The sequence below is a fragment of the Artemia franciscana genome, chromosome 12 (assembly GCF_032884065.1).
Source record: "Artemia franciscana chromosome 12, ASM3288406v1, whole genome shotgun sequence".
Lineage (NCBI taxonomy): Eukaryota > Metazoa > Arthropoda > Branchiopoda > Anostraca > Artemiidae > Artemia > Artemia franciscana.
Window position 1 is genome coordinate 4,527,808 of NC_088874.1, and position 24,145 is coordinate 4,551,952.

The 24,145-nt window shown below is 34.6% G+C and overlaps 1 protein-coding gene across 1 annotated transcript in view; it reads right to left on the minus strand.

Moving 5' to 3' along the window:
• LOC136033601 (rab GTPase-binding effector protein 1-like) overlaps positions 1 to 24,145 on the minus strand; it is a 119,329-nt gene that overhangs the window by 63,315 nt on the left and 31,869 nt on the right. Inside the window, exons 4-8 of the mRNA XM_065714381.1 lie at positions 19,021 to 19,118; positions 17,352 to 17,525; positions 12,200 to 12,313; positions 2,381 to 2,487; positions 674 to 825 (exon numbers count right to left, since the gene is read on the minus strand). Coding sequence (XP_065570453.1) covers positions 674 to 825; positions 2,381 to 2,487; positions 12,200 to 12,313; positions 17,352 to 17,525; positions 19,021 to 19,118 — 645 coding nt within the window. The remainder of the gene's footprint in view (positions 1 to 673; positions 826 to 2,380; positions 2,488 to 12,199; positions 12,314 to 17,351; positions 17,526 to 19,020; positions 19,119 to 24,145) is intronic.

The window sequence follows — 24,145 nt, forward strand, 5'->3', positions numbered from 1 at the left end:
GTAATTGTCTAAGTAGTGTAAAACTGAAAAAATGCGATCGGAAGCTGATTGCATATGGTGGCCACGACATCCCTATTCTCGGGGAAGTTAATGTTAAAGTGACATAAAAATAACGGCAATGTAAGACTGCTGCTGGAAATGGACCATCGTTGTTAGACAGAAATTGGCTGCAGGAAATCAAACTGGATTGGAATATGATTAAGGCGGTGAAAAAAATGCCTGATATCAAACCCCAGATTATGAACGAATTCAGTGAGCTGTTTTCCGAAAATTTGAGAAAAGTGAAACGGGTGAAAGCGCATCTAAATTTAAAGCCGGATGCGAAGCCGAAGTTTTTTAAAGCTAGAGTTGTGCCGTTGGCTATCCGTGAAAAAGTCGAATCGGGGTTAAACCGACTTGTGAAAACCGGAGTGTTGGAAAAGGTCGATTACAGTGATTGAGCCAGTCCGATTGTACCGGTAAATAAACCTAATGGTAGTGTTAGAATTTATGGTGACTTTAAAGCTATAGTTAGCCCGTCTCTAAACCCAAAGGAATACCCAATGCCTACGGCAGGAGATCGCAAATTTTCAAGGGGAACAAAAGTTTTCTAAGTTAGACTTAAATGGTGCTTACCTGCAAATTGAGTTAGATGATGAGTCAACACGCAGTGTCTAAGCAAAAGATAGTTTACCTGTAAATAACAGCTTCAACTGCCTTACTTCTCGGAGGCGACTTTTTTGTTGCGTTGCATATTGAATGCATGCTTTCTTCCACGCTTGTTGGAGTTTTAAATGTTGTTGCCTCTCTAGCTCTAGTGCTTTCTGCGCTTCTTCATATTGACTTCTACGAAAATCAAAGATTAGCACACTCTTGTTGACCAGAATCAAAAATATTTTGACTCGGATTTAAACAAAACAGATCCATATATCTGTCCGTAGGAAGAATTTTTTCTCCACTGGGCATAGTTGGCAATATCGGATCTGGCATCCGAAGAAAAATGTGACCGCTATCAAAACCTAGCTTTAAATATATAATTTATATTATTATAAATATATATAAATTATATAATTAAATTAAATTTAAATATATAGCTATATTTAAATATAGCCTTATACTACTAAATACGTCAAGTTCGAACTAGAAAACATTCTCTCTTCACTGAGGAAAAAAAAATCATTCTGAGTTTATTCATCGGCCTTTTCAATATATTTTGGGCTATAGCAAAGGAATTTTCAATTTTGCCACAGTATATGACTTGTATATATGCCACTTGTATGACAGTATAAGTACATTCTTTACTATTTAAGCCCCTCGTTCCCATTTTATCGCTATAAAAAATTATCGTTTTTCCAGAGAAGGCTTTGGCTCATCATTCGGATTTAGGTTTACTAGAAATAACCGTTCATAGATTTAAATACTCCTTTCAAGTCATGCGTATAGGGGACGAATAACCAACCCCCCTCCCCACTAAGAAGCATTTCAGAGGTTTCTTAGTCCTAAACTTTAAAAGTAGGTTCAGCGTCATAAAACCTACAAAAAAAAAAAACAATATGCTTACCTGATCTATTTTTGTAGTTTGCCAGTAGTCATGTCTTTTAGCAAATCAATAAGCTAAGATCTTTTATCTTTTAACAGAAAACAATTTTAACAAAAATCTGAGGACACTGATTTTCCTTCTTTCTTCAAACACCTATCTTTATTCTACATTGATCAGTGATCGAAAGACTTTGATGAGACTGTCATCCAAGTTCTCTCTTAAGTGTTGTATTTGGCAGTGAGCTTTAGGATCTTATCACTTTGAAGAAGCGAAAAACGGGCTTATTTTAGTCTTCGTCTTTACAACGTATTGCTTTCATGTGTTGAAAACTGTGTCTTCTCTGTGTTTTGAACGTGCTGATTTACTGTTTCCTAACACAGTTTTACTGTACGTTAAAAAGATAACCTGCTTTCTTTCTATATTGCTTTCATGTGTTGAAAACTGTGTCTTTTCTGTGTTTTGAACGTGCTGATTTACTGTTTCCTAACACAGTTTTACTGTACGTTAAAAAGGTAACCTACTACCAGCTTCCAAGTCACGGACAAATTCGTTCCTTTTTATCTTGGGGATAATTTTGGTGATTAATCCGGTATAGGATATCTTTCCACTCAAATTATTCTTCTCTGCTTTTTTGTCAATTAAATTTTTAGTTTACAAGCAGTTTGTCATGTGGAATACTGTGTTATCGAGCAATTCTCATGACCAACACTAAAACTAAGTGTTCATGGGTTTATACAATCTTTTCAAGTCCTTTGTAGAGGGGTCAAATAGCCCCTCCTCCTCAGAAGTGTTTCAGAGGTAGATTTAGTCACAACTTATCGAGTTCAGCGTCATAAAATTCGTAGCATATAAAATTTTTACCTTAATTTGACATTTTCTTCCTGAAGAATGGCCTTTTGGGTGTTGAGCATTCCGGTGTAGAGTTCTAGGTCTGCTATATTGGTGCCTACTTCATCTCCAACTGCCACCTGTGGGGGGATAAAAGACAAAATCTATGTTTATTTGATCATTAAAAAATTGTTTGAACTCCAAAAACTAATTGTATGTCAGAATTTAAATATGCGGTGCCCTAAACTTGGCAAAACTTAGGATTTCACGAGAGGCCAGCCCTGAAGCAGTCTTATTCAGGGAGGTTTTCAGGGTCTGAACCCCCTCCCCCATAAATTTGAAGTTCTAGGTGTGCTTAGGTCCAAGGTAAAAAAAATTGAAATTACACAGATTCTTTTTTCGTTAAATTATTATCCATTGACTAAAAATACTAGGGCTAAGCTAGGAAAAAACAGGGAATTTTCAAAAATATGCACAAATATACCTTTTGTACAATTTTGTTTAAGTTAGTCATTTTAACTTGTGACCAACACAAAGCAATAGTAAAAAAAAAAAGGTTAAAAACACATGCAACTGATAATAAGCTACTGAAGCACTTTTATTATTAATTTTTTTTACAAAAAGGGGATTGATTCATAAACAAAAACACAAGAAAACCTGAACTAAAGCTTGTCTAGGTAAATAATCATTTACCCAAATCAGCCAGAAGAAATGGACCCTAACAATCAAGCAGACAGCCAAAGAAGTCACCATGCCCAGCCAAAACAGAAAATAAATAAAATACAAACATTAAAGCTCTGTTTAAGCCCAATAAACAGATTAGTATTACTGATGGGATCAAAGGCAGATCAACTAAAGGCAGTAGAGTAGCTTAAAGGCAGATCAACTGACCGATAATTCAAAAATAGCAATGAGCAGGGACAATAAGGTAAGTCAAGAGTAATGCTGAAGCAGCAACACATGTACTATAAATGACGACGATTTAAATTGGTTGGAAATTACTTTTGTTCTAGGATTTCTTTTACATTTAAAAAACCGTAAATCGAACAATCAATATGTTTTTCACATTGATTTTAAACTTTAATATCGCCCCAAACTTGTTTATTAAGCAAGTTATTTTTTTTTCTAATTCAAGAATGAAATTTCACGTTTCCATAACAGGGCCGAAAATTCTAAAAACCAGACGGGAAGTGGCCTCAGAGAATATTTCATGCAGTCATAAGATTGCATTAGCTATATTTGTGAAAAGACCTTGGTGGGGACTCTTCTTCCCTGATGACGCTGAAATATCTTGGATGACGCTAATCTAACGTTCTGTCGTTCATACAAGAAGTTGCGTCTTTCATAAAACGGGACAATACTAAATCGTAAAATATTTAATCTCCTTAGCTCGGCCCCATTCTTAGTCCTCATTAATACAAACAGGATGAAAGAAAGTTTCTCAGGGACATATGTAGTTTATCTGTTTCAAAAATAAAGCTTGCTTCTAGAAACAGACATCCGTTAAAAAAAAAAAAAAAATACATGTCTTTGTTTTTGTTAGTCGGGGGGCACTCTCCAGTCGTGATTATTTCTTACCACATTAAAGACACGAGATATGTTCCTAAACCACGTAAAGATAGTGAATGTTGAATCAGACCTAATTGGATCAGAGGTAAGACCCACTGATCGGCAGATTCAACATCAAACTGTAGTTTAGTCACACTATATAAGAACATTTAGTGAAGCGGTGAATTAGGAACATTTATTTATGCTACGTTGTGACCATTATTGAGAATAAAGAGAAATTCGTTGAAAAGATTCTGATTCGTTGAGTATGTACGTCTATTTTTGTTTTTCAAGACTTTTGAAGGAAGGATTTTAAAACCAATAGAGAATGCATAGAGGAATTCAAAAGGTCTGATGAATTCTAGCCCCCAAAAATGCAGCCTGAGGGTTGGCAGCTTGGACGGCCGGTCGTCACAATCTTGATATTCTTTGGCGCTACATTTTTGGTTTCTATTTATTTATTTTTCGTTGTTTTTTTTTTAATTTTATTGTCTATTTTTATTTTCATGGTTCCAAAATTATTCTGCGTCAATTTTCACTTTTCTAGCTTTAACAGTTTAACGGCGATTTCATTTGAAGGATAAAGAAATTAATGAATTGATAGACATACGCTTTTACATTTATATGAAACCGAAAAAAAGCGAAGTTTTCCCATGAAAACCAAAGAGTGACTTTAAATCTTGAAACAGGTATAAATTACTTTATGTAAAATGTAGAGCGGGAAGAAGGAGAAGAACCTAGATTTACATTCTCAGGGTTGCAACTTCAAGTATTGGAGCAGTCTTTGGTCAGCTTCATAAATAAAAGATTCACGGGACCAAAACTTTTATTTGCTTCTTAGCCATCAATTGAACGCTGCAGTCCTTAAACACTCAAAACTTTAAGAGATTGTAATTCCCAGGAAGAATTGTTTAAGGCCCACTAAAGTGCGATTTTATTAAAGCTGCTATTTAGCTACAGCTAATTTGAGCTAATCAGACTTTTCAGCGGATTTTTATCAGCTGTAAAATTCAATAAGAATTTTGATTGGCTCAAATCACAGCTGGCTAAATCTAGGTATTGGTCTAATCCGGGCTGGTCAGGGCCGAGCTTAAAGCTTTGACGCTTCTAGGCCCAACCGTTTTTGCCACTCCGTTTTTGCAAGATTTATTGAAAATATCATTGTGAATGGGGTTGTATGCTCAAATATTACTAACTGAAATTCTTCGCATAATTCTGCTTTAAAGAAGGTACAACAACTCTGCCCCTTTACAAAAAAAAATGGCAGGGAGAGATAGACGAACTTTGGAGGGTCCAAGGACACATTTTATGCCACCAATCATAACAGCTGAAAATTATTGTGTTATCCTGGTTTAAACACGGCAAAATCCCTAAGTCCCTACTAAAAGCAGGTTACGCAGAATGGGGGTGTCGGAGGTTCCCTTGGTTCCCAGGTCATACAGACTCAAAGTACTTGCATGATTCCAGTTCAAACAAGCTGCGACACACCTGACTTTCTGCTAAAAAGTTGGCTGTGGGAGCAATGGGGAAACGGTACTGGAGGGGCCGCATGCCCAGTTTTCACCTCCAACAATACGGACGCAGAATGCCTAAGTGATTCTGCATCAAACAATCTGCAAACTACCTATCTTGCTGCTAAAAAGTTGACAGGAAAAGGAAAGGAGTGAATATGACAGAGGGGACAAGGGCCCACTTTATGTCTCCGTTTTCTCTGCGCTAAGTTAGGACTTGGATCGTTCAAGCATTGAATTAGGAATTAGCTTCGTTTTCCATTAATTCCTAATTCGACCTTTTTTCCCTGAATGCACCATAATAATTAAGTTATCAACCCTTAATACTTTCGTCAGTTCATTAAAGATTAACAGCAAAAAAAAAAATCATCTCCTATTTTTTTTCTTGTCGCTGGCTAGCTTGCTAACAGCACTACTAAGAAAGGAGCAAAGGGCAAGCTTTAATTTCTTAAGCAATTAAAGGACAATTGAGGTTCAGGAGGGATATGATATCATTTCCCCGCCTCAGTCCCAAACGCAAAAATTCAAACATAATCATAGGCAACGCAATAGCGCTGCATAAGTAAGAGCGATGCGGGCACAATGCATTATTTATTTATTTATTTTTGTTTAGACCTAGGCACTTCGTATCGAAGGAGCTGTCATAGAAACTTCGAAAAGGGCTCATTCGATTGGAAATTGACATGGCCAGTTCCCTTTCTAATTATGGAAAGTGATTGGAGGGGAACTAGCCCCCTTCCCACGCCTACCATTTCCCAAGCACATTCAATCAAAATTTTGAGATAGCCATTTTGTTCAGCATAGTTAAAAGATCCAGGAATTATGTCTTTGAGGATGACAGCCCCTCCACAGCCATCAGGGCGAGGGTTGTAAGTTATGCCCTCGGGAAATTTAAAGTTTATTTAGAAAGGGTGATCGTACAAACTTCAGAGGGGGCTCATTGGATCAGTAATCGAAAGTTCTAGTGCTCCCTTTTAGATTCAGAGCGATCAAAGGGTGGATAACCCCCCCACACCTCGTACTTTCCCGAAACCCATCTGATACGAATTTTGAGGTGGTCATTTGCTGTCGTAGAAACTCCTAAAAAGGCTTGGTTGATTGGAAATTGAAGTGGCTAGTGCCCCTTTTAATAGTCAAAACTGATTAGAGGGCAACGAGCCCCCTACCACGCCCACCATTTCCCAAAACCCATCCAATCCAAATTTTTAGATAGCCATTTCGTTTAACGTGATTGAAAGTTCCGGAAATTATGTATTTGAGGATGACGACCCCCCCCCCCCCCCCCATGAATCCTCAGGACAAGGGCTGTAAGTTGTGGCTGTAAATAAGCAAGGGCTGTAAGTTAGGCCCTTTTTAATATTCAGAGTGATCAGAAGGTGGATACCCTTCCATACCTCATATTTTCCCGAAATGCATCTAATAGAAATTTTGAGATTGGAATGGATCATTCGGTTGGAAGTTGAAAGGGTCAATGCCCTTTTTAATATCCGAAAATGATTGGAGGGCAACTAACACCCATTATGTTTTTGAAGATGACACCACCCACCAGCCCTTAGGGTAAGGTAATTTATGCCCTGGGGGGCATATAAAGTATATATATAAAAAGGGTGATCGTATAAACGTCGAAGGGGGCTCATTGGATTGGTAATCAGAAGTTCTAGTGCCCTTTACAAGATTTAGAGTGATCAGTGGGTGGATAACCCCCACCCCTCCAAACCTCGTATTTTCCCGTACTGTATGTGGTAGAAATTTTTAGATGGCCATTTGCTGTCGCAGAAACTTCGAAAAAGGCTCATTCGATTGAAAATTGAAAGGACTAGTGGCCTTTTATTAGTCTGAAGTTATTGAAGGGTAACAAGCCACCCCCCCGCGCCCATCAATTCCCAAAACAAATTTAGTAAAAATTTTGAAATAGCCATTTTTTCAGTGTAGTCGAAAGGTCTGGAAATTACATCTTTGACATCCCCCATTGACGACCTTCTCAAGATCAGACCCTTATTTGCACTTTACTGAAAAAAAAATGGCTGTGGGTTTTCAGTTTAGTAAACATAAACTGATACATACTCCTTAAAGTGTTAAGAATTTTTAATTTATTAAAGTTAAAAAGTTAAAACATTTTAAACGTATTTTGTTTATTTAAATAATACAATAAATAACCGAGTAAAACTCAAAACGTACAAAATTAAAATTATTCAAAATACCACATTTACACGGAAGTCACTTGAAGGTTTAATGTTCTGGTAGTTCCAGGACTTCATTTAGACCAAAGCCCATCCACAATATAATTGGTACAACAAAATTGGTATAACATAAAATTGGAACAATATACTGACTTAAACCACATTTAAGTAAATGTTAGGCACTGTGTATGTATTTCATGGTTGTGTTTCCCTATCAAGGAAAAAAAGAGCCAAACCTTTAAACAAGGTAGATTTTCACCCTAAGATTGACATGATCAAAAAAAAACGTTTAAAGCCAACGAAAACCAATATATTCAGATTAAAAACAGCCCTTTTGCACACGGGGATCGAAATAACCAAAAATCAAGCTCTACAATTTCAAAGTTTTTTTCCAGAAATCCCTGGAAAATCTCTTGACATCGATCCTTCATATCTTATTTTAAAGAATCAAATTGATTGCTTCAATCACCAAAATCCAACGTTGAAGTTCAAAATACCTTTTTAGACTATAAAATAAAGACATAATGTATTAACGATACTTTCACAACATGTTGACAATTCTTTATAACAAAAGAATACGCTGGGCTCATAGCCCTCTTTTAGCCCATGCACAGAAACAACGGTAAATTAGCCCTTCATGGGGTATAGCAGTTTAGAACAGCACCTTTTAATACGAAGCAACGATAAAACCAGCAGACATACTCGATTTACCCGAAAGTGAGTTACCTTAGACGAAATTTCATGAAGGATTTCTTCAATTGATCTGCCTTTAAGAATTTCTGCGGCGGATTCCACACCTCTAACAACACTCACCTAAAAGCAAATAAGCTTAAAGCAATTAAACGTGAGCAGTGAAATTTATTACATCCATTTACTATTAATTCATGGCATATGATTCAGATATTTAATTTAGTAGGGGGGGGGGGCAGTGGTACCAATTCACCAAAACGTAAGGAGAAGGATTTTTTTATACGGAGATACAAAAAAGGTAATTTTCCAAATTTCGGGGGGGGGAGGCATTTTTTCGATTTTTAAATAAAACATAAAACGATTATTTTTTCAAAATCTAGGCTGGTAATACCGTTCCTTTCCGATTGATGTCATGTGGGGGGGGGGGGTTTAAACCAATAAGTAGTCTTTCATTATGAGCTTCACTTTAGGACAAATACAGGCGATGAGTCTTAAAGTTACATAAGGTATGATGCATTCTGGGTAACAATTTCACAAAATATATAATTTCATAGCTATCTAATGATGTTCCGTAATTTTTGAGGGGGACTTAAAATCAGTTTCAAGAGAACAGATTTCATGACGAAATACCATAATGACTCTTCATTTTCGAACATTATTTCATTATATATTTTGTTAGCGACATACAAATTGATAAATTCTATACATTTTTAATAATTCGCTAGACAAGCTCATACTCAAATGTAAAAGCCTGAAACACTGGAGATAAAGGCCCTGAAACAAGCGCTTACTTGCAAACCCAATATAATTCACAATCTATCAATTTGACTACCATCTAAATGGCTGTCAATGGCTTTACTGAAATTAAATACATTTTTTCTCTCCTTCTCTCTATGTCAGACATAGCCTACACATTCCCTACAAATGTAGAGCATAGAACAAATAAAAGCATAATAATTAAGCAGGTATTACTCTTAAAGAAACAGTTGTACTAATATTTAGTTAAAAATAAGCAGAAGAGAAACACTACATTCCTCTGCTTTTTTACTTATTCGGCTTATTTTTAAACACGAAGGCAATGGGTCTCCGCTTTTTGTGGCCTGAGCCTCAACTCAATTTTGTGAGTCCATCCGTAATAATATAATAAACTTGGTTAGCAATGATAAGAACGTTGAAATGATTATCATAGTAATAAGGTTGTTTGGCAGGCCAGTTCGGCATGTCCTCACAAGAGCGGACGCTGGCGCAAGTGGCCTAAACAGAAACTGGAGCAAGTGTCGAAAAAAACTCGCCAATCTCATATAGCGTTTGGCGTTTCTTGACCTGTTTTTTCAAGCTTCGTATTTATGTTTTTCTCTGATTGAGATCATCACTATTTACTACACTAATTTTGCCAATTACATTTATTTTGCTTTATTTATATTTTTTTATTTATATTTAATTATATTGAAAAATGCCAAAAACACCAAATACTAGATGGTGCTGGTGATTTTTTTTGTCGACATTAGCTTCATTTTGCACTGTTATAAGGTACTCATGCTCTGTGGTCAAGAATTTTTGTTTTGAACAAAAGGCGTTTATTCCGAAAAGGGTATTGGTGACCTTAATACCCAAAGAGCATAGAGAATTGAAGAGATTCGGATCTCCAGCGGTAAAACATGACTTTTAATGCGGTCCAATTTTCCAGGTGAATCTTAGTATCTAAACTTTACATATTTTGTTTAAAGTAAATTCGACCGTGGAGATCTTTCAAATGCTTTCAACAAAATGCCATTTCTACTCGGTCTGGGTCTCGTCTGTTAATCCCTTTGCCAAAATGTGAGAGGTCAAGATTTACAATGCAGTAAATGGTTCCTTTGATTTGGTCGAGGTGTGCTGCATCTGCAGATAAAACATTGTCACTTACTGCCGTTAAATCTCAGTCCCGAACGTGGCTCATTCAACGCTTTAAAAATTAAAAACTTATTTCGGTGAAGGATGGTGTCATGTATTTATTGTTTTTATTATTTTGTGATTGTTTGGATATGATCTTTCTTCACTCCCTGTCCACTGTTGCCTAATAATTTATATTATTAAGTTAAGACTGTCTCGAAATAGACGCTTGTTGGCGGTAGGTCCAAGTGGCATGTCAAAGTTCAAAGTTTTATTATTAATACCATATTCACACAATATATTAATTTTTCGACAGAGAGAAAACTCGACAGATTCGGGAACATGTCAATGTTATTACTTTAATAAGAAAAACAGGCAAGAATGATTCTGTTTGTTTCAGTGATAAGAAATTTTTTTTTCTTGCTGGCATATGAGCTCTGCTCCGCACCAACGAAAAAATGTTTAAAATTCTGTAGTTTATTGCTATTATAATAAAGAACCTTGAGCCTCCAGAAAAAGGAAAAAACCTATAAGAGAAGCATTATAAGCGGAATAGCAATAGACGGTAAAATTTAACAAGCAGAGACAGCATGTCAAAGCTATTATAATAAAGAACCTTGAGCCTCCAAAACTAGTATCGTCACAGACAGTGGAGGAATGTCCTTTCGAAATAAAAAAAAGGAAAGAAAAAAACCTATAAAAGACCCATTATAAGCAGAGGAGCAATGGACGGTAAAATTTAACAAGCAGAAACAGCATGTTAAAGCCAAACACATCCCTCAGACTCTTTATTTACAGGACAAAATTGCAAATGTATTGTATGATAATTTAAGGAATAAAAGAAGTAAAACCTGTACTTCTTTTTTTCCCTTAAAAAAATCATGTTAATTTCTTAATCGCCTAAGATAAACAAAGATCTAACGTTTATTGTGTATATTGGAAAAACAAATTAATTAAAAAAACAAATTTTTCTTACGTAAAGAACAAATTTGAAACCCATTTCTAGCTTTTCCTTCACTGCTTTGTCTCCAGATAAAAAAAAAAAAAAAAAAAAAAAAAAAAAAAAAAAAAAAAAAAAAAATATCTCCTTCATTATGGAAAATAGACAAGACATCCCGCTAGTTTCCCTTTTTAATTATTTAGCGCTGATGTTGTCCATATTTTTGTATTTTCTCGCTTATCTTGTTTTCCCCTACTTTTATTTTATTTTGTTAAGTTTAACCAGTTTTTAAACTTTTTAATTTATTTTGATATTTCCCAGTTTAATTTATTGACTTAAATATAATTTTTTCCTTCTGATATATTTGGCATTCTTTGCCACTTTTTTCTTAGTTTTTGTGTGTGTTTTTTTTTTATGATTTTTTGTTGTCAAGTTGTTATTTACTACTGCTTGTAATTTGTATTTGTTCGCTTTTGCCCTGCTATTTACGCTGTTTATGACTCTTCCAAATTTATCAGTTTAATGTCATGACCCCTATATTGATATACATGTTTTTTAATTTCTTTTCTTTTTTTTGTGACGATATTGATAAAATGACAGTACGTTCGGCTGCCAGTTTTAAGCAAATTAAGTTTTAAATCTATTTGTGACGTTTGTTTGTTTTTTTTTTTTTTTTTTTTTTTTTTACTCTGGAATACAAATTCTGCCCAGCCTTACTCCCTAAAAGCGATAGCTATTTCTTTTAAATATATCTTATCCTAAACATGAAACGAACAAGAATTATTGCTTCGGAGATTACACAGAGTATACCTATAAAACTATCTCAAATAAATGGTCACTTTATAGCAGAAACTGGAAATGCAGTTAAATAAGCTCGGTTTACAGCCAGGGACGTACATATAGGCCCCGCCCCCAAGACATTCTAAATTTTTTCGAGCTTCTGGGCACTTTCTATTCAAATTATCAAATATTATTTAATATTGCCCTCCTCCTTATCCAAAAAAAAGCATGAGTACGTGCCTGTTAAAAGCAAACTAAGCTATAAGTTAACAGCGAAAAGCTAGAACTAAAGAAAAATCCAAGCTGTCGCCATTGAAAGCAGCCCACTTACGTGCTGAGATTCGTAGTGCTGCAACTGTTGGTCTTGAACTCGTATTTTGTCTTTAAGATGTTTCACTTCTTCCTCCAGGGAGGCTACAAGCGATAATTCATCGTCACTTTCAACCTATTGAACAAATGGATTAATGCTTTAAGAGAGTCAACACATAAATTGTTTAATTGGAGGATCGATAGAGCCTAGATCTGCATATGATATGTTAGTCTTTTTAAAAGAAAAACCAAATTATAATTTGGCAGGTTAAAATCTAATGTTATCACCAAATTTTTCAGAAGTCTGTGTGGCAAAAATAATCCTACGACGTTTGCCTCTGATGGCACAGACAATTCAGATCAATCATTTGAAGACCAACTGCTAAATAGTGTATAACTGGAGGATCAATAGAGCATAGATCTCCAAATGATATGCAAGTCTTTTTAAAAGAAAAACCAAATCATAATTTGAGAGGTTAAATTCTAATTTGATCAACAAATTTTTCAGAAGTATGTGTGGCCAAAACTATCCTACAATGTTTGTCTCTGATGGCACAGATAATTCAGATCAATTGACTGAAGATCAACTGTTGAATAGTGTTTAAATGGAGAAACCAATAGAACCTAGATTTGCAAATGATATTCTAGTCTTTAAAAGAAAAATATATATAATTTGGCGGGCTAAACTCTAATTTTGTCACCAAATTTTTTTGTGCGTAGCCAAAACTATGCTACGACGTCAGCCTCTGGTGGCACAGGAGATTCATCTTAATTGAATACTAATATCTATTATAATTTAAGGTCAATTAGTTGAAGATCAACCGTTAAATGAACAGTGTTTAATCAAAGCATCAGTAGAGCCTAGACCTAAAAATGATATGTTAGCCTTTTTAAAAGAAAATCTAAATTACAATTTCGCTGTTTAAACTCTAATTTGGCCACCAAACCTTTCCCAAGTCTATGTAACTAGTTCATCTGAAGACATCGACATTGATCGATTCATCGACATTGATCGAAAATCTGACTATAGGTGTTACCTCAGTTAATCGATGCTTTGTTTCTAATAATCTAGTACCAAATTTTAAGAAAACTAATTTTATGGTTTTTGGTCGTTCAAAACGTTCCACTTGAGAGATTTCTTGTGAGGAGCTACAGGTTGGTGATCAAAAAATTTGTAAGGTCCAATCATATCGTTATTTAGGAGTTTTTCTTGATCCCCTTTTGTCATTTCATAATCATATAGAGTATTTAAGATTAAAACTTGCTCAAAATATTGGATCGATGTACCGTGTGAAGAATATTTTTCCTTTTACCATTTTAAAAACAATTTACCACTCTCTAATTACTTCTTATTTGAATTATTGCTCAGTTGTATATCTTAATACATTTTGGAAGCATATAAAACCCTTACAGGTACTACAAAATAGGGCAATAAGAATACTTGGAAATTTCTTACATCGACCTTCAAAACTTGAAAATGTTTCGGAAACTAAAACATTATTCCTCTTCTTAAATTTGTTGGATTTAAATGATATACGAATATTAAATACTTCCATATGGCATTTTCAAATCCAAAATTCTAAAAATTATTTCTATGACAAATCTCTGTTAATTTTACTTCCTCGTTCAGATTGTCGGAGGTCTAAGATGTATCGAATTCCTTTTGTAAGCTCTGAAAGGTCAAGGTTTTCGATTAGATACCAAATACCCTTCATTGCTAACAATTATAAGCTGAATGATAAAATTCTGTTTGATCCATCCCAAAAATCTCAGCAAAAATCTCAGCTAAATTTAAAAAAGCAAATATTAAAGATTGTTTGCTAAAATTTTGATTATTCACCATTGATGATGGAAAATTAAATTATTTGATCTTCTTATTTGTGTGTTTATTTTTGTGTCCCTGTGTCTGGGATGGCCTCCCACGCCCCTCCTGCCCGATATTTATATATTTACTTATCTTTTATGAGTTTTTTTCCATTTTGTTTGTCTTTTACCGTATTATATTTTGAAATCATTATTACGATGAGATGTAGACGTTTTTTCTTATGTTTTTGCACTGTCCCAGCCTTACGAGCTCTGCTCTCTGTTGGGGCATAATATTGTTTTTGTATTTTTTGAGTTGAATAAAGAAAAAGTTGAGTTGAGTTGAGTTGAAGACACTTGCCTCTGGTGGCACCACGGAGGATTGTCCTCTGCTGGGCAATATGGGGCTCAATCCCTATTGATATAATTGGCTGACGCAAGGGCTTTTGTATTTAAGAAGGGTCGCCAATCGATGTACTACAGATACAACGATGTTTCTGTACTAAGCAGATTCAGGAAACATTTGATATCCAAATTAGGATTTTAGATGTCTTATTCGTGGATAAAAATTGGTAGTTGAATTGAGCAGAAAGAATTTCTACTGAAATTTAAAAGTTTTACATTAGCATTAGAAGTTTTCACAGACTTCACAATAATAATTAGGTTTTAAGATAAACATGATTATTAGAATACCATAATTAACAAGATTAGAATATTAGAAGCTACAGTGATGACAGCGGGTCAAATATGGCTCTCAAGCATGGGCGCTCCGAAAAACGGATGAAGATTTGCTAGATGTTTTTCAGAGAAATTGCCTCCGGATTGTTCTGGGTACCCAGCTGACTGACCATAGTTCAAATAGTAGCCTGTACGAAAAATGCGGTTCAATCCGCTTTCTAAGGCTATAATGAAAGAAAGGTTGAGATAGCTAGGGCGAGCTCTGGAGATGAAGGATGACAGATTGTCCTTTCGGACAACCGTATAGGGCTAAACAGAAAGCAGGTCATCCTCATTCGACGTCATAAAGAAAGATTTAAGGAAATAGGGACTTCCTAGGAAGATGTAAAGAGGGAGGCTTTGAATAGATTGGGATGGAGGAGAAGCGTGCGCAGTTGTGTTGGCCTCAAGCGGCTTGGTACTGCAGTGACCTGATAGTAGTAGTAGCAGCAGTAATGTAAACTTGAAGCACATACTTTAATAGAGCTTTAATTCAAATATCGGCGTAAAAACCCTAAAAAAAGTGTTAATCAAAATAACATTTCTGAGTCAAAAGAAGGCACACGTATAAAGAAATTGAGTAAATAAGTCGAATACAGATAATCGAGCGTTTGTAACGTTTTGACCGGCAGTCACATCGCCGTTCAGACTGAGCAAAACTCGTTTGTCATGACAATTTAGTTGCAGACTCTCTGCATACTTAGTTTTAAAGCAATGCTGCACTATGAAATGAAAATAGGAACTTCAAAAAAATTTATCAGGCCACAGGGCTTTCTCTCCCGCCATTTTTCTGAACAGGAGTAATAGACATGGAAGAGACAAGGATTGAGAGTAAAGTATGACGTAAAAGTCATGTAGGGTGCATTGTATGACGTGGTGGCAACTAATATTGCCCAAAAATGCAAGCCATAGATATTCCCTATCTTTTTCTCTTTTTATCTTTAATTCTTTTCTCTGTGCCGCGTTGTGTCCACAGTATCGTGGGCACAATTATATTTTTGTACGCGTTGTGCCCACATGTATGGGCAAATAATATTGCCCACACATGCAAGCCGTAGATATTGCCTATCATAGAATTCTTTTCTCTGTACCACGTTTTGCCTTTTTTTAATCACTTAAAATGGTGTTTTTTTAATCCAATATTCAATCGATCACTTAGGCTAAATCACTCACTCACTCAGTATAACTCAACTGAATCAATCACTCAGGGGTATCTTCGACCCTACATAAAAACTGCTCGTTTTGACGCACCAAAACATGGAAACAACAACGAAAAATTTTGTTATTAGGGCTGAGTCCACCAGCGGGGAGGGGCAAAGTCTGGGTAACGACTGTTATGTTGAAAAGGAGCGTAAAAAAGGAATCTAATGGTACTAACTTTATCTTGTTAAGATGTTTCTTTTAGAAGAGGCGTAACTCTACAGTGTCAACCTACAGTAGCTAATGATTTATTGACGCTTATCGTACTATTAAGCAAAATAAGAAAAATCGAGAAAGAAGTGACAGTGAGCACTTAAGGACAGAAAAGTTTTGGTTGTTCAGAGATTTTTGAGACTCCAAATAATTGGATTATTGATGAATGAATAATTATAAGGGAAGAATAAATACGAACTCAGGCTGTAGAAACTTGTCGGTCTTTTTTTTCCTAGCGTTCCCTGCAATTTTTCAAAAATATTTTTGGTGTAATTACCCTATTTTTACAGATTTTTCGATATTTTAAAGATTTTTAAGGATGTGAACTAATTTTATTCATTCCAAAATTAATTGGAATGAGCAATATACGCTCAGACTGTAGTCCAAAACAAAGAGCATCGAAAATCTATAAGAATGGAAACCGGCTATAGTGTTGGAAAAACACCAACGCCATTTAGCATTTGAAGCACTTGACTTTTTTAAACTATGTAATTGTTTTTTCTGTCAGGGACTGAGATCAGACGCTTATTACTACACTAATTTTACCAACAATTTAAATGAATTATTTTACTATTACCGTGAAAATGTCAACAAACGTTAGATGGCGTGGAAGAACTATTGTCGGCACTAGCGCCATTTCCCGCTTTTGTAAGTCACAGATACACTTTGGTCCAAAACAAAACAAAAAAAGCTAGTGAAAAGATAAACAAAAAGTTTCCAATAGGCCTAATAATTATGTCCAAATTTCAACTGTTATCTTAAAGCACTAAAGATAGTGAAAATGAAATCTGATTCGTAAAAATGGCCAAGTGGAAAATTATACAGCCGAGAACATTTGAAAAATTAGGAAAAAACTGGGGAAAAAGTGCTAATGAAAAAGACCCCCATTTACAGCTATGCAGTCTTTGGTAGTAGCTGGGATTAAATAAAAAAAAGCAATAAACATATGGTACCAGACCCCCAAGAAGGTACAACTTCCTTTTAAGGATGTAACAGCCTTAGAGATTCAGCAATTTAAATCAACATTTTGGTTGTCAAATATAACAAATCAGTTTTGCTTTTTTTTTCACGGTTCAGTGTGGCAACACTGACGAAATGTCAAACTGTCCGACAGGCTTCATAATATTGAGACAACCGAGACAAAAATCTTAATTACGGTGCTTTGAAATTACCTAAAATAATTTTGATTCAAAATAGTAACTTCTAAGAAATTAATTTTACTAGAATTCAAATGAATCTACCTTTTTTAAACAAGAAGCACTCAATTGCTCCTTGTCAATTGAATCATCTAAGGACAGGAAACTATTTGTTAGGGATGTGGCACTAAGCATATTGGGAGTTAAATTGCCAACTTTTCTTGCAAAAGTTTTCATTGTAGAGAATACGTTCGTGTCTTTATCAGCAGCTCTGTATTCCTAAAAAAAGAAATTTTGAGACACTCAATTGCAAAAAAAATCAAAAGTCAATAAATATGAATATGGAATTGATGGCAATTTCCAAAAGAGTGATTACATTACTTTTTTTTCTCTTTTTTTCATTTGGTAAGAAAACAAGAAGCTGATGTGGAAATTTCTACTTTTGAAATTTTAGTGTTTTAGAAACTTTAGGAAATACAACTTTGGCAAAATTGACTTGAAAATTGCTTTGGAGTGCTGCACTAGCAAAAAGACCCAAAATTATTATTTTACAATGAAATGAAATGAATGAATGAAATTATTTTTCAAGAATGAACAAATAAACGTTCAAATGGAGATCAAATTTTTATATTTTTTTTCAGGGAAAATAGGTATTAAAGTCAAGCTATTTCAATCACATATACAGCGATCGTCATCAGTAGAAATACTAAAGTATCAAAATTAAAAATAACATATTTATACAAAACAAAATAATAAATCTCTGGTTTATTCACAGATTTTTTTTTCTGAGATTATTTTCAGATTCTTGCACTCTCTCAGGAAAATATCTTATATGGGATGTGATTAGGCAATTGAGCTTTAATTACATACAATAACAAGAAGCATAAAAATATTTTCAGATTTACCCAATCGTTATAATAGAACCTGTAGCAATTGATTAAAACTAAAAATAGTTTGCATAGTGTGTATAGTTTGCAAATAGTATATATATGTATATATATGTATATATATGTATATATATATATATATATATATATATATATATATATATATATATATATATATATATATATATATATATATATATATATATGTATATATATATCATGAAAAGAGAAATCACCAATGCAACAGCACAAAAAAAAAAAAAAAAAAAAAAAAAAAAAAAAAAAAAAAAGACAGAAGGAGAAAAGGAAGACTGTTTTCCTAAATTAGTGATTAATATAGACCAGCACTTGAATGGGGCCTTAACCCTACTCATCCATACAATCACATAGGTCAAACAGCATAGCCACACACAATCAACCATAAAGAATAATATATATTATATATATATATATATATATGTATATATATATATATATATATATATATATATATAGATATATAGATATATATATATATATATATATATATAGATATATATATATATATATATATATATATATATATATATATATATATATAGATATATTGATATATAGAGATATATATATATATATATATATATATATATATATATATATATATATATATATATATATATATATATATATATATATATATATATATATATATATATATATATATATATATATATATATATATATATATATATATATATATATATATATATATATATATATATATATATTAAGCAATTAAATAAGCAAAGCCATGTTCTTATACGATTTCTACAAACTTGAACGACAAAGATAAAAAAAAGTTGTTTTTTTTTTTACTTTTTTTCAGGTCAAACTTTTGCAAAACTTACTGATAATTCAAGTTCAAGTCGGTTAACGATGCCTTTTAGTCTTCTTATCTCGCTTTCAGCTTCTAGCTTTGCAGCCGACCCAGCAGCTTGAACGTTTTCTAGAATAAAGCAAAAATAAGTAGGTTACCCAAATTGCGTAAGTGTGCTTGTCCTCTCCCAAGCATAAAGATGGAATTTGTTTGAAGAAAGATATATAAAGATATATATATATATATATATATATATATATACATATATATATATGTTCATTGCACGGACCTGATAAGCGGATGTGCATATAAAAGTTGCGCTCCTCAAGCCGGGAGATTAGTGTCCGATCTACCGGATTTACCTATACTCATCGTTCCGGCTATAAGCAGTAAACCGGATCACTCCTAAAAGTTATTAATACAAAAAGCTTTTCTGAGAGAAGTAGAGAGTAAAGTTGAAAGTTAAAACGAACAGAAATTATTGTTTCTCAGTCTATCTAATCTGTATCGATACAACTAGTGCAAATAAACCAATTTAATAATATTTGTGTGATTATAGAGAACTAGTGCTTGTTCTCCCAATCACAAGATTTACATAACATAAGACTCGGCATAAAAAGAGCGCATACATCGACAAATTATCGACAAAGTACTGAGATATCTAAATTCGCTCCCTTTGTGTCGATAGCCCGGTGCTGCAATCGTCACAAGGATCTTATTGATTAATTTACTTTTATTCAATTAATAAAAAGGAATCTTAAATATTATTTAGTTCAAAATTGTCTTTAATTTAGCGTTTATTAAATAAGCTAAAGTTGTTTGCATGGTTTGTTGCTCTGTTTGAAAATGGGCCTCTCAGCTATCTTCTAGTATTAATTAAATTAAAAAAAACAAGTTTTTCAACAGACAGTAAGGAGCGACATTAAAACTTAAAACGAACAAAAATTACTCGATATATGAAGAGGGCTGTTCCCTCATAAGCGCCCCGCTCTTTACGCTAAAGTCTGACCCTTTCTCACAACTCCACTTTTTAAAACTATATAAAAAAAAACTTTAGCGTAAAGAGCGGGGTGCTTAGGAGGGAACAACCCCCTTCATAAATGGAGCAATTTCTGTTAATTATTAAGTTTTAATGTCGCTCTTTACTTTCAGTTGAAAAACTTGCTTTTTATTTAATTTCTGAACGTTTTTGAATTAATGCATGTTTTGATTTTGGCTCTCCGCACATGAATAATTAAAACGAAATTTGCATATTAATTTAGGGCACTTGGTATTAACCCAGTGACATAAAGCGATCGCAAATTTTGTCGGTCGGTCTGTCTGTCCCGATTTTGCATGTTTAGGCACTTCCAGATAAGCTAGGACGGTCAAATTTGGCAGGCGTATCAGGGACCAGACCAGATTAAATTAGAAATAGTCGTTCCCCGGATTCGACCTTCTGGGGTGGAGTAGGGGGCGGTTAATTCGGAAAAATTAAAAAAAATGAGGTATTTTTAACTTACGAAGGAGCGATCGGATCTTAATGAAATTTCATATTTAGAAGGACCTCGTACCTGACCGGATCCAGTGTCATTGGGAGGGGGGACCGGGAATCTTGGAAAGGCTTAGGAGGGATCGGGATGAAAATTGGTGGAAGAAATAAGCGCAAATCCGAAATACGTGATTGACATAACCGGAACGGATCTGCTCTCATTGGGGGAGGGTTAATTCTGAAAAATTAGAAAAAATTAGGTATTTTTAACTTAAGAAGGAGTGATCGGATCTTAACGAAATTTCATATTTAGAAGGACCTCATAACTCGGATCTCTTATTTTAATTCTCGACCGGATTCAGTGTCATTGGGGGGAGTTGGAGTGACAGGAAATCTTGGAAATGCTTAGAGCGGAGAGATCAGGACTAAACTTGGTGGGAAGAATAAACACAAGTCCAAGATACGTGACTGACACAACCGAGCCGGATCCACTCTCTTTGGGGGAGTTGGGGGGGGGGGGGGCAATTGAGAAAAATTAGAAAATATGAGGCATTTGTAACTTACGAACGGGTGATCAGATCTTAATGAAATTTGATATTTAGAAGGATCTTGTGCTTCAGAGCTCTTATTTTAAATCATGACCAGATCAGGTGACATTGGGGGGAGTTGGAGGGGGAAACTGGAAAATTAAGGTTTCTTTATCTTACGAATGGGTGATCGGATCTTAATGAAACTTGATATATAGAAATATCTTATATCTCAGATGCTCCAGTTTCATTTCAAATCGGATCCGGGGATATAGGGGGTTGGAGGGGGAAACAGAAATCTTGGAAACCGGAAATATTGAAAAACACTTAGGATGAAACTTGATGGGAAGAATAAGCATAAGTTCTAGATACGTGATTGAAAATTGGAACGGATCCGCTCTCTTTGGGGGAGTTTGGGAGGAGTTAATTCGGAAAAATTAGAAAAATTGAGGTATTTTTAACTTAAGAACGAGTGGCCAGATATTGATGAAATTTGATATTTAGAAGGAACTCATGTCTCAGAGCTCTATTTTAAATCCCGACAAGATCTGGTGACATTGGAGGGAGTTGGAGGGGGAAACTAGAAATCTTGGAAAACGCTTAGAGTGGAGAGATCGGGATGAAACTTGGTGGGTAGAATAAGCAAATGTCGTAGATACGTGATTGACGCAACTGGACTGGATCTACTCTCTTCGGGGGAGTTAGGGAAGGTACAGTGCTTTGGCGAGTTTGGTGCTTCTGGATGTGCTAGGAAGATGAAAATTGGTTGGCGTGTCAGGGACCTGCACAAATTGACTTGATAAAGTTGTTTTCCCCGATTCGACCATCTGGGGGGGGGGTTGAAACGAAGGAAAAATTAGAAAAAATGAGGTACTTTTAAGTTACGAGTGGAGACGGACCTTGTGTCTCAGAGCTCTTATTTTAAATCCCGACCGGCATTAAGCCTCTGATTTTCCTTTTAAATCAGTCTATTGATTCTTAGGATTTTGCTAGAGCTCATGCCATATGAGCTCTTGGCTCTTCCGACCTCGTCAAAAGTGCGATATGAGCTCTTAGCTCTTGTTTTGTGGCTAAATGGCTTTCTCATACTTTTGATCGGACGATTTTGAGAAAAAAGGGGTGTGATAGGATGCTTATTTTCCCTCCAATTTTTAAGTTACTTAAAAAGGCAACTAGAACTTTTAATTTTTTACGAACGTTTTTATTAGTAATAAATATACGTAACTTACAAATTAACTTACGTAACGAGCTTCTATATTCGTATATTTTTATTACGTATATGAGAGGGTTCGCCCCCTCGTCAATACCTCGCTCTTTACACTAAAGTTTAAATTTTATCCCAATTCTTTAACCAATTCTGAATCACAAAGGTCGTAGAATAAATAGTTGAATATACAAAAAATACTTTAATGTAAAGAGAAAGGTATTTACGAGGAGATGAATCTCCTCATATGCGTAATAATTTCTGTTCGTTTTAAGTTTTAATGCTGCTCCTTACATTCAGTTGAAAAAACTTTTTCGTATTTATTTTTTCATTGTTTTTTTTTAAGAAATATCCTGCGCCCCCTTCATGGAATTTCTCTTCCCCCATTATAAATTTTCCATGGAAAGATCATCCCACGTAACCCCCTCCCCTCGACCCCATCCCCCCAACCAGAAAAAATCCCCCTGAAAACGTCTGTACACTTCCCAATAACCATTTCTATATGTAAATTATGGTCAAAGTTTGTGACTTGCAGGCCCTCCCCCAAGGACTGTGGGGGAGAAAGTCATCCCCAAAGACATAGTTATTAGGTTTTTCGACTATGCTGAACAAAATGACTATCTTAAAATTTTGATCCGGTCACTTTGAAGGAAAAATGAGCGTGGGAGGGGTCCTAGGTGCCCTGCAATTTTTTTGGTCACTAAAAAGGGCACTAGAACTTTTAATTTCCGTTAGATTGGGCCCTTTCGCGACATTTTAGGACCACTGAGTCGACACGATCACCCCTGGAAAAAAACAAAAAAGAAACAAATAAACACGCACCCGTGATCGGTCTTCTGGCAAAAAAAAATACAAAATTCCACATTTTTGTAGATAGGCGCTTGAAACTTCTACAGTAGGATTCTCTGATACGCTGAATATGATGGTGTGATTTTCGTTAAAATACTATGATGTTTAAGGGGTGTTTCCCCCCTATTTTTCAAAATAAGGCAAATTTTCTCAGGCTCGTAACTTTTGATGGGTAAGACTAAATTTAATGAAACTTATATTTATAATCAGCATAAATATTCAATTCTTTTGATGCATTTATTAGTATTAAAATCCAGTTTTTTTAGAGTTTTGGTTACTATTGAGCCGGGTCGGTCCTTACTACAGTTCGTTACCACGAACTGTTTAATTTATACATAATAATATTGAATTTTTTTATATTTATTTATGAATCCGGCTAGCTGCTACTTTCATATTACTGTTGTGTCATTATAACTTTGTCGTTGTGTCTATCTTTGTACTGTAGCGTTATTTGTTATTTTATTTTTGTCTAGGCCTAGTTTTTTTAGCTCGTCTCCCCATGGGCCGAGTCAAATATATACATGTATATGTGAATAATAATTGATTGATTGAGTGCTTTACTGAAAACCCAAAGTAATATAGGAGTTTTGGTACAGTAACAGCAAACCGATTAAGGACACTTTTTACAGTGTAAAAATAGAACATTTTAGGATTTCTGCTTAATTTTTTTTTCGTTTAATCTAGTATCATTTCTGCGTAATTTGCTCAGTCCATCGTTTTGGTTCTGAAAAGGACATTTCATGAATAGTTTGTGGACAAATTTGAAGTGAAGCCATCTTGACAGTATTAGGAATACAGACTAGCTTTAGAATTTTTATCATGACTTGAAATTTTATGTTAGAAATGACGTCATTTCCGGAGTTCATATTATGGTGTTCTTCATTTCATGAATCACCAGTTGGTTTGTTTGCACCAGCTTTATCCATATATGTTAGATACAGAGTGAAGCAACAACTTCTGTTTGTTTTAAGCTTCAGCTCTTCACGTCCCTCAAAAAAACTTCATTTTTTACTTAATCTTTTTCCGTTTTTAATTTAAATTTAATGTAGAAATAAACATTGTAATGATCTTTCTTATTTTTATTATTTACGGGGGGGGAGTTGCC